The sequence below is a fragment of the Brachyistius frenatus genome, unplaced genomic scaffold (assembly GCF_029030835.1).
Source record: "Brachyistius frenatus isolate BFR_SWC_R1_liver_20210118 unplaced genomic scaffold, ASM2903083v1 Contig_219, whole genome shotgun sequence".
NCBI lineage: Eukaryota > Metazoa > Chordata > Actinopteri > Embiotocidae > Brachyistius > Brachyistius frenatus.
The window spans coordinates 20990-33063 of record NW_027210818.1 but is presented as its reverse complement, the minus strand read 5'-3'; the positions used below and the strand labels follow the sequence as shown (position 1 = coordinate 33063).

Here is a 12074-nt window from a genome sequence, read left to right as displayed (position 1 = left end):
TGGTTCGTAACAAAGCCAAAGAATGAATCATGAAGTTTGAAATAGCCTCCTCATTGGAGCTCAAACCACTGCCAGTGTTTTCTATATTCAAGAGGGAAATTAATTCTGCTGCCAGCGGAAAATAAAATAAAAAAAGGACCTCGATCAGGATATTCTCAATGTTTTATGTCGGGCTGAACTACGTATGTGGGCGCACGATGACGTAGAGTCTAAACAGGAAGTTGAAACACAGCAGCACGCTTTGTATTTCCCCACGTGAGCACACGCTGCTGCACACAACGTGAATGCCGGTGAGTTTTAATGAACTTTGAAAGTGACACACTTTACCGATGACCATTTGTGAAACACGAGCGTCTCCTCCGTGTCAGAGCCGGTTTCCGGTGATGTTTTATGGAAACAGAGTTGAAGGAGCAGCTAGAATGTTAGCATAGCAGGAATCGATCCGTTCCGCCAAACTCCATTCAGAAAAGTCCTAATTTAAAAGCAGCTTGGTTGTTGGCCAGCGGACACACCCGACACAGCCTAAATCCAGTCGTTTTACAAATTGGCATCGTCCCCTAGTCATTTCGTCCTAATTTTATTTTAAATAAAATGTTAATTTATGTTGGGCTCATGCCCCTGGAGTCTGAAACGCACTGAGCTTTAGGAGTAGTTAGATGTTACGTAGCATCACTAAAAGTTGAGATGGTTTTAAAAAAAAAATATATATATATATATAAGTTATGGTGTGCTTTTGGTTGCAGACTTCAAAATGAATAACATTAATAAAGGGTTTAAACGTGTGGTCTCCGGCTGTGTGTACTTGGACTGAAACCGAAGCCCCTTTAAATCAGCGCATTTTTTAGTTGACTTTCGTGTGATGATCTTTAGCAAGAAAATGCGGCTTTTCACGTCTCAACAAACCAAAAACAGCCGATGATCTAAACCCAGTGCTCTCAAACCTCCTCTGTCGTCAGCAGGAGGACTGACCCGCCACGATGGCAGCAGGCCGGCTGAGCTTCACGAAGATCACCGCCCTGGCTCCGATGGTCCGGGTGGGGACTCTGCCCATGAGGCTGCTGGCTCTGGACTACGGAGCTGATGTGGTTTACTGTGAGGTGAGGACAGACGCTTCATCAGCGCCGGATAACACTGAACTCTGTTTGTTAGTTTAAAAGTGATGTAAACTCTGTGATGTGTGTTTCCAGGAGCTGATTGACATCAAAATGGCCAAGTGTCAGAGGGTGGTGAACGGTAACAGTCTGTCCTCTGCATTACTCCTCATACACCCGAATGACAGCTGACGACACAGTCAACATTTCTGCGTCTGTGTGTTTTGGTCAGAGGTGCTGCAGACGGTGGATTTCGTCGCTCCTGACGACCGGGTGATGTTCAGGACCTGCGAGAGAGAGAAGGACAGAGTCGTCTTCCAGATGGTGAGACGAGAAGCGTTTTGAAGCGCTGCAGGTTTCTTCCTCCGGTCGTTGTCAGTTTGCTGTATTTTGTGTTTCAGGGAACTGCTGACCCAGACAGAGCGCTGACGGTCGCCCGACTTGTGTGAGTTCACACCTGATCTCTGAGCCTCCAGTTAATCTTCGGGGAAATCCCGGCTGTCTGTTTCTCTCTGTTCACTGCACTGAAATCAATCAGACTCCCAAAGAAAAGCTGGAGCAGAGTTTCGGGACCTCTGGAAGTCCATCTCAAAACAAATAGATTAAGTTAACAATCATAAAAATGAAACTGTGTCTCCTGGGATGAAACTAGAGCTCCAACAACACTGAATATCAATAGTAGGAAGTAGAAATATCCCGTCATGGGATAGTCGACTGAGATGTGATTATCAAACACCTGTGACAAAGAAAGAAGCAGGATATTTACAGTTTGATGATAAACTTTATTGCCCAAAATGCCAACATTTGGAATTCATCAATAATTATAAATGACTTTAAATAATAATTTAAAAAAAACATGAACACTTTTTCACTTCTAGTCTGAGCTGCTTTTATTCTCAATATTAATCCAATATTTAAATAGATTCAGTTTATTTTCCTTCATTATGTGCACACATAAGTGAGGATGTTGGCGACTCGTTTGTAGTTGGACGGAGAAATGACTGAAGTTTTCATCCATCAGCAGCACTAAATGTCTCTGAATCGGACACAAAACAATCAGTCACTTTGTCCGCTGCTGCTCTTCTACGAACTGAAAATATAACTAACTAATATACTAAAATAAACTGTTAAGAACTGAAGACAAAACTCTGAAATTCTTATGTGGCTGATGTCTGTGTGCCGTCCAGGGAGAAGGATGTGGCTGCTATCGATGTGAATATGGGTTGCCCAAAGGAATACTCCACCAAGGTGAGTCACCTGTCAACCTGCTGCTGCTTTGACCTCTGACCCTCTGACCATCTGGCTGACCTCTGACCTCCACTGTCTTGCAGGGCGGGATGGGAGCTGCTCTTCTGTCAAATCCGGACAAGATCGAAGCTGTGAGTACGGCCACAGGTTCTGTTTTTTTTATTAGATATAGTGTAACGACCCGGCTCGGTAAGGAAGAGAAGAGACACCTGAAACCAGATGGATGTAGTTTGTTAAAGTTTATTTACTTTCTCGGAAATCAAAGACATGAATAAAATCAAAAGAGGGCGTTTAATTCATTTCCAAACCTTCTCTCATAGAAACCAGGTGTGTGCATGTGATACGAGCGCCGTATCTGAGAGCGTATTTCTGCCTCGTGTGCACTAACACGGTCCCACGTGCACGAGACTCAGACGTGTATCTAGCAGCTTAACTGCAAATCCTCCACGCTGCTCCTTTAAAAGATGGTGAGGCAAAAAAAAGGTTGTGTTAAGGTTGTATATTGTATCCACAAAGTAACTGCTGCTTGTGTGTTTAACAGCGGCACCTTGACAATGTCGGTTGTGTGAAGGTAAACTCAGTCCACAGGTAGTCACACAAACACCTCGTTACCTTTTATTGTAGGGCCGGTGACACATCAGAGACCTCACAGTGTATCTGCACTGAAAAAGATCTGCACATGCGGCGGGGCTTAACAATCATACAGCCTGAGCACAAAAAGACTTTTAAACCTGCAGTTTAAACATGACTTTTCTCTCCTGCAGATCCTGAAGAAGCTGGTGACGGGAGTTTCTCTACCAGTGACGTGTAAAATCCGCATCCTGCCTTCGGTAAGAAGCAAAAGGTTCACTTCTTCACGAAAATCAAACACTGCACTTCAAGATCCAAATCATACAGTTATTGTAAGATGATGTTGCCTCAATATTTTTCAATGCTCTTCATGAATTTTTTTTTCAGTTATATTTCTTATCATCATTTGATAACATGGAAGATGATTTTAGTCAGAATTTAATTGAAAAACAAAAATTTAAAATAAGAGGAAATACTAATAATCAGGGCATAATGTTGAAAAGAAGAAGAAAATCAGATGTTAAAAATGACAAATGCATGTTTTGAAATTGTGAAAAATAAGTGAAACTTAAATGAAAAAGCTTAAAAGGCAAAAATAAAAATGTGTTTATGAAAAGAAAAGAAGAATTGTAAAGTGAATAATTTCTGAAGCTGACTTTGTTTCCTGGTTCCAGCTGGAGGAGACGGTCCGTCTGGTGCAGAGGATCGAGAGGACCGGCGTCGCTGCTGTCGCCGTTCACGGCAGGTAAAACAGCTTCTCTGAGTTCAGACACATCAGCAGCGTCAGCGTCGTCTCACTTTCATACATTTTGAGAGTGAATTTCTGTTTCTTATCTTCATGCACACAAGATAATTTAGACATTTTGAATGAATGAAAATGAATTCTCCAGCTGAGAGGCCACTTCATTCAGTTACCAGTTATTCCACAGATTGTTTCTTGTTTTGTCTGTAAAGTGTCAGAAAATTTGTAAAAGACGTTCATAATATTTGTATTATTCCACCAACTGTCCAAAACCAAAACAAATGAGTTCAATATGACCAAAAAAGCAGCAAGAAGAGAAACTTGAACGAGGAAATATTTGTAATTTTTGCATGAAAACATCCGTTGCAGCTGAATTTCTGTCCCGTTGTCTTCAGGTTTAAGGACGAGCGGCCCCGACATCCCGTCCACTGTGATTACATTCAGGCCGTTTCTCAGGCCGTTTCCATCCCCGTCATCGCAAAGTAAGTGTTCTGGTTTAATCAGACAGATCTGCACCGAGCTGCAGGACGATGTGTTGGTCTGCTGTCAGCGAAAAACACTGGACTGTTCGTATTTCTTTAAATCGGTCACAACTGTCCTACAAACTGAATAATCGGTGGAAGTGATTTTGATGAAACATTTGCCTGAGGGGAGGAGATCCCTGCTTTTCAAAAAATGATTGAAATAAACAGACTGAAAAGAACCAGGCAACATGTAGGGAAGTTAAACAACGTTCATTTCCATTTACTATCCACGTTGTACTGATACGAAGCTGGTTTGATATCAACATTAAAATGTATACTTTTAACTCAAATCTACTTTATTTTTTTCGACACAGAAAGATGTTTTTAAAGGGAGTTTGGTTTTTTCTTGTGAACTGTAAAATTTGAAATATGGAAGTGTTCCTAAATACCAAGATGAACCCTGAATGAAGTGTCCCTGAGGATGAACGCTGATCGGTGAACCTGTCACCGTCCCGTCTCTCCTGCAGCGGAGCTTCTCTGGATCTGGTGAAGACCAACGCCGACATCGACGAGTTCAGAAGGGCGACGGGCGCCTCGTCCGTCATGTTGGCTCGCGCTGCCATGTGGAACGCATCCGTGTTCAGCTGCCAGGGACCACTTCCTTTGGAGAAGGTCATGGAGGACTACCTCAAATACGTGAGTATCATCATCATCATCATCATCATTGTCATCACAGACCCGTGTTTTTAATATGTCATTAAAAGGAGTCAAACATCATTAAGAGGAGAAATAAAAAATAATCAGATGGTTAGAGGAAGGAAATTCTCATTTTCGACGTTTGGCATTTTATCTGGATTATTGAACAAGACTGATGACAGATTTAAACAGAGTAGTGTTGTTTCAATTCACACTGACAGGAAATGACCTCATCATGTGACCACATCAGCCTCCAAAACATCTGCAGCTTCAATTATTTTACCCAGAAATCAACATGTTTTTGTGTCCTCTGTTTAACACTCAATAAACACACTGATTCTTCTGTCCAGCAGCAGCAGAGAAGAAACACTTTTATGAACAGCTGCAGCGTCCTCACATACTTTTAATTTGAAAATCCTTTATGGCCCCGCCCCTTCCTCTACAGAGCCAAGATGGCGACCGTTTAGGGTGAAAAGTGTTTCTCACTTCTTCTTTGGAGCGTTCTGAGTGCTTCATCCTGGTACTGGTAGTGTTCTGATGGTTCTGTACTGACAGAGAGAACACACTGATGGACTCAGAGTAGAGAGAGTTAGTACACAAGTACAACATCTGGAACACAAGAACAACATCTGGAACACAAGATCAACATCTGGAACACAAGATCAACATCCGGAACACAAGTACAACATCTGGAACACAAGTACAACATCTGGAACACAAGTACAACATCTGGAACACAAGTACAACATCTGGAACATGGCATGAGAATCACGAGTGCTGCTGATCAGTTTTCTTTCAGTTGCTCAGTTTAGTTTTAAGAAGTTTTGTTTGGTCAACGTGTAGTTACAGGTTCTGAGCGGTCGTTGTGAATCTGTGGATGATGACGATGATGATGATGATGATGATGATGATGCTGCATCCTGTCATCTTCTACAACTCTGCTTTGTTCTGGAGTCGCTGGATAAACGAGGTTGTAACGTCTGATCTGAGGATGTTCCAGTGGAGATGATCTCAACGAGTTTTCTGCGTCACATTTCACAGGCGGTCCGGTACGACAACCACGCCTTCAACACAAAGTACTGCTTGTGTCAGATGCTGCGCGACAAGGTGGAGTCTCCTCTGGGGAAGCTGGTGCAGGCTGCTCAGACCAACGCGGAGATCAGGTACCGGACCTTTTTTAGACAGGTGACCCAGTAGGTCGCTGGTGTCGGTACGGTGTGATGTCATGTGACGTGGTACGGTGTGATGTCATGTGACGTGCTGTGACTTGTTGCTGTGCTGCAGCGAGGCGTACGGGCTGCAGGAGTTTTACCAGGAGACCCAGGAGGAGCTGCAGGCCCGGAGGGACGCCCTGCAGAGCGGCAGCCAGCCGGACCGACCCGTCACGGACGGAGACGTCACCACCATGGCCGTCAAGTTCGAACGGTCAGTCTGTGATTGTTGTTGTTGTTGTTGTTGTTGTGTCGCAGCTATATGTTGGGGCGGGTACAGAGCGGTCATTAATTCATTAAATTTGCTGTCAGTTTTGTTAGTTTTGGTCACAGAATGAAACTCGACTTTTTGGCTGCAAATTGAAAACTTTTGCTTTCCGGTCAAAAATGTACAAGTTGAGTTGATAATGAATTTACAAATTTGCCATTAAAACTGTTATTTTTTTGCGTGCATAATAAAGACACAAAAATACATTGATAGACACGATTCATGTTCAACAGCGACGTGTCCACTGAACCTTCAGCCTGCCAACTGAACTCAAAGATAGTTTGAGTGAAAAGATGCGTCACTCTGCAGCATCTCTCTCTGACCACCCGTGAATGAAGTTTGTGTGCTTCAACAGATCTCTGGAGAAACGATCAGCTGAGTGCATCAGTGTGATAACAGATTTGAAAGGATTTAGATTTGATAGAGGGGCTATCAAAAACACCATCATCTTTATTTATGGCTCCGAGACTCCGCTTATGAAGCTCATCAGATTTCATGCTAATATTTAGCATGTCAGACGGGGTGGGCAATATGGCCTTAAAACAACAACATCAGGGCAAGTACAATAGTTGGTCTGCAGTCACATGATCAGTAGAAGCAGTCAGCAGTCACCGTATTTCTGGGAGCAACTAACATCACATGATGGGAAACAGGATCTTCCATAATATCAGGACTAGAATACAGATATTCATCAGCAGTCTTCAAATGTCTTTGAGTGCCTCATATTTCTTCAACTCAAACTGTTTGATCTCCAAACTGAAGAGCACCAGAGGGCCAACCAAATGCACACCGGTAACCCGGGGTTACCGCAGCGTGTCAGCAGGAGAGCTGCTGCTCTTCGTCGCCGTCAGATTCAAAGACTTTTAGGCCTGATTTTGGTTTTTTTTAAGTTTGAGGTTGACTTTTCTCCGTTAATAAATTAATTCAGAGATTCTGTTGCAACTTTTATTTCCCTAACGGTACCATAGCGAGTCGGTTCGTTCACCTGAGCCTCTGCTCTGTGTGGAGCGGGGGCGGAGCCTCCCACAGAGAGGAGAATTAACATGACCATCAATCAGACGTCACACTGAGCCATGTCTGTTTCTGTATAAGCTGCAAACGAATGTCGTCAAGTTACGCTTCCTATCAGGTTGGAGTCTCGCCAATATCACAATATAACATTTTATTTATCATATTAAAAATTGTAGCTGTATTGTTGTAAACGATATGTTATGTGAGATTATTACCCCCTGGGGCTTCTGATCTAATGGTGGATGTATTTTAATTTGGAACAAGTTGTTGGACTGACAGAAATCAGATCAGTCAACATGAACTGTCTATGTGAGCTGGGAAGTAAATATGTTTGGATATAATTTCTTTTTTTAAACATTGCTCTTCATTAAACAGGAAAACTGACACTGAACTTGCAGGTTTGAGGATGTGATTTGTGTGTGTGGTTGCAGGAGGGAATATCCACCTCAGATCACCCCGAAGATGTTCCTGCTGGAGTGGAGCCGCCGAGAGAAGCTGGAGCAGCCGCTCTACGAGATGGTGAGAGAAAGCGCAGCGTGAAACTTCTGTTCATCCGTTAAAGTAACGCTGAAAAAGCAAAGTGTCTTGTTGTCAAACGCTCTTCTGATTCAGTCTTTAGGTTTGTTTTTTGACGTGTGTAATTATAGTATTATCTTTATAGTCTTTGATCTGAAACTGTCACGAAAAGCGATGAATCAATCGTCGTCTTGAGTTCGATAGACGGTCCGTTACTGGAGAGTCAGACTGAAGCAGATAAAGTTTCATTTGGTTGATTTAATTGATGCAAGACAACGTTTCAGGACCTGAAGATGGCAGCTTGACAGATGCTTCCTATCCAATCTGACTGGCTGTGGAAGGATTTGTAAGGGAGAGAAAGATAAACTGCACAAACTACTTTCACAAAGAACTATATTAAAGGGCTAAATGGTTTCATAAATGAAGGTTTTGATCTTTTAATTGGGTGTAGATTGGAGGGCAAAACAGGAAGTACGTACTCAGGAAAATTCCCGTCAGTCTGTTTTCTCGTGGAGATTTCTTTGCAATTTCTTTGCAATTCGTCGAGATTTCTGAGCAACATGTGTTGACTGCAGGATTTATTAAGGATTTTATTTTTTTTAACTGTTCTAATTAATTTACAAATCTTTTATATGAATTACTAATTGGAGTCTCATCTCCACCCTCTCAGCATCAAACAGACATCAAAATATCTCTGTGAGGAGTCTGATTGGACTGAAATAAAGTGTTTGATTAACTTTTTAGTATTGGAGGAGAAAAAAGGAGGGAAACTGATGGGAAATGAAACATGTAGGAGAATCTCAGTAAGATGATCTTTTGGATGGAGGTCTGTTTTTAAGACATCCGCTTCCTCCGTCTTTGGTGTCATCATCTCAGATTTGCGTAAATACATCAGGTCTGAAGTCAGTTTTATATATAAAGTCTTAAATCTCTCTTCACACAAAGAGGATTTACAAACCCAGGCTGCCGTCTGTCGTGAATCGCGACATTAAACACGACATGCTGCGGCCCACGAGGCCCGTTAGTGGATGAGATGGTGAATTGTTGTGCGTCAGAGCCGCTGGACTTTGTGTTGAGGCTTCGAACGGCGTCTCAAAGTGTTTGCGTGTCTGGTGTTTTCAGGTGCAGCGCGCTCAGGATCGAGCCTTTCAGTCCACGGTGACTGTAGCTGGGAGGAAGTTCAGATCTTCACTGTGGTCAGTACAAACATCAGCGCCGTGTTCGGGTCATAATGAGCTCAGCGAGTCGAAGATTCACATGGATCCGGTCTGGGATATGAATAAAGCGATCATGTGTTTGGGTGACTTCCTGTATGCTTCCTCAGTCTGAACCTCTCTAATGTCAGCAGACTGGTGATAACGGGGCGCAAAATACATCATTCAAATACACTGAAATGTTGAGGATGCTGCGTCTGTGTTTCGTCAGCTCAGATTTGTGTAGATTCTCCGTGAGTTTTATTTATACAGTGAACATGTGAACTCATTTTCTGTAACCCCCGTTTCCAAAAACAGTTGGGACGCTCCTTAAAATGTAAATAAAAACTAAATGCAATGATTTGCAAATCACACAAACCCATTTTTAATTGAAAATAGACCAAAAACAACAGAAATGTTGTTGTTTTATGAAAAATATGTGCTTATTTTTAATTTGATGCCAGCAAACACGTCTCCAAAAAAAGTTGTGAGGAAAGGTCCATGTTTACCACCTCTTCTTTCTACAACTACTGAGGTGACCAGTTGAGGGTTTTGGAGGTGAAGTGTTGTCCAATTCTTCAAAAAAAAAAAAAACTCACTTGTTCTGCTTTAACTCCTCAGGAGAACTTTCAGATTACGATTTGTTTTGTTTTATATAGTTTCTATATCGGGAGATATTATATAGCACATGTGACCAGCACAAAAAACGTGCCTACCTTTAGGTGCTGATGATGATGGAGTGATAAAATCGTGGTGAAGGTTGTAGGTTCCCTCCGGCTCTGTTCACTGCTCACCAGCAGCAGCCAACATTAACATGAACTCACCAGTCTAGAAAAACGCTGCAAGTTCGCCATCAATTTACTCTGAAAGGGATGCAGCTGTATTTCTGGGTTCTTTTACCACCCAGATGAACAACATTAGAGAAGAGAAACCAGACCAAGGACTTCTTCTGGTATCAAAACTCACTTTATTTTTTGTTCCTGAACTGTTGTGAATTTTTCAAACTTCAGCCTGCAGGTTATTTATTATTCAGTGACTGGCTGTGATTAAATATATTGAACTTTTAAGACGTGGGCTTACATGTAAAATACTTTTATCGTTTTCAGGGAGAAGTCGAAGAAATTTGCAGAGCAAGCGGCCGCCATCGTCTGCCTGCGGGTTCTGGGAGTACCGGAGGGTCGCATCGGCGAGGAAGACTCCGGCCTTGTCTGCAAGAGGAAGAGGGAGGGGAAGGTGAACGGTACCACGGAGGGAGAGAGCAGCAGGAAACGACACGTCGCCGACATCCTGCAGGAAACAGAAACCTCGGCGGCTGCTGCGGTGATGAACAACGAGAATCACAAACCGTCCACACCCCTGAAACAACTGCAGAGTTTGTAAGAATCTTCTTAGTTTAAACAGGAGGAAGAAGAAAGTTCTCCGACGGATGGATGTTTGTGTGAACTGGATTCAAGTTTCCATTTGAGGCTGATGACCTTCATCGTTTAAAATAATCCTAAAATGAACACTAAATTCTGATTATTTGCTCCCACACACAAACGGCAGCTGCTCATCATGTTTGCCTTTATACCTCTGGACACTTTTGTTTTCTTTCGTCAGCCAATCAGCTGTAAGCGACCTCTCCTGTCTTTTTGTTTGTTTGTTTTCCAAAAAACAAACACATCTTTATTTTAATGAAATCATTTTGATTTTAAGGTGGTAACTGAAGAGGTTTAGGTGTGGGTTTGCAGCCAGAAGGGGGCAGCACTGAACCTTCATGTCAAAGGTTTTGGTTTCTGGTATTTCAGAGAAACAGGAGTTTTAACCCTGCGTGCCTTACAGAGCAGCTTCTTTTCATTTTAAATCCAGATTTTTGGATGAGCCTTGAACTCATCACATCATTAGTTTCCTGATTGTATTCTTAACTCCCCGATGAAGACGACTGATTTGATGTGTTTAATGTCATCACATCTCACCAAAGTAAACATATGGTGTATGTTTATATGTGAACCTCTGTCCACCTCTGGCTCTTATTTGTAAAGGTTTTCAGGTGAAAAATCTTCCAAATCGTCTCCACATAATTACTTTTATTCTGATGTTAAAGGTTAATCACTTAATTTTCTGTTTTTAGCTGCTTCTTCTTTTTTCTTTTTTTTTTTACAAATGTAATGAAAAGCCAAGAACGGTCAGTGACTTTATCCTGCTGATGTTAGTGTACCTGCATCACCATCAAAAACTATCAGTCACATGAAAAATAAAAACTGCATTTATGTTCGTTCATTATGATGACAGAAGATTAAAATATCACCCGACTTGTCCTTTAATTGCAACGAACTCCTTTTTTTATTTACTGAGCCTCAAAGTCCTGGCTTGAACCCGAGATACAGACAACCAGCCGCTGACGTCATCACGGGGCGGTCTAATGGCGCCTTCAAGAGCACTGGGAGATGTGACCATCAGGATCCAGTTCGGATCAGAAAGAGGAACCAACAAAGCTGTACTGCTATTTTAATATACACCTCTTCATCTCTGAAAGATTAAAGATAAAATGTAATCAAAGGGTGTTACAGCTATTTAAAAAAAAAAATAATTGTTGAATGATTTGGTCTTCAAAAAAGAGGTGCATAACAAAATACTATTATGATTATGATTATGATTATGATATGTATGGTGCCTTGACTACGCCACTTGAATTATTATAGACCAATTGTTTCCATATTGTCTTTGAACATTAAACTAATAGTGGAATTGTAATATTTACTGCAAATATGAAATTAGTTTTTGTAGTTTATGATAGTTTTCATGTATGTATGTATATATAGATATCTATATATATATCTATATATACATACTTCTCCTTTATTAGAGTTCAAAAATTTTGCTTAAAAGCTCTTTAATTAATTTCAGTTTTACAACATAAATAAATATAGCCCAGATAAACAAGCAGCTACTTCTAATGAACATACTACACCAGGTGTTTTGAAAAGTATTTCAGGGCTGCTTCCCCTTGTCAAGGCGGTAAAAAGAAATCTAGAGTTTTAGAGTCTGTTAAAGGTGGTGGAGAGGAGGACCCTGAACAAACTGG

The 12074-nt window shown here is 41.7% G+C and overlaps 1 protein-coding gene across 1 annotated transcript; it reads left to right on the top strand.

Annotated features, from left to right (window-relative positions):
- The first annotated feature begins 265 nt into the window (after positions 1-265).
- On the top strand, positions 266-11307 carry dus2 (dihydrouridine synthase 2). Its single transcript, XM_069719630.1, has 16 exons — positions 266-290; positions 957-1097; positions 1188-1233; positions 1324-1415; positions 1493-1536; positions 2279-2339; positions 2423-2470; positions 3104-3169; positions 3584-3654; positions 4047-4133; positions 4643-4811; positions 5853-5974; positions 6096-6236; positions 7733-7820; positions 8940-9013; positions 10117-11307. The coding sequence occupies exons 2-16, from the start codon at positions 978-980 to the stop codon at positions 10388-10390; spliced, it is 1503 nt and encodes a 500-aa protein (XP_069575731.1). The 5' UTR covers positions 266-290; positions 957-977; the 3' UTR covers positions 10391-11307.
- The last annotated feature ends 767 nt before the right edge of the window (positions 11308-12074 follow it).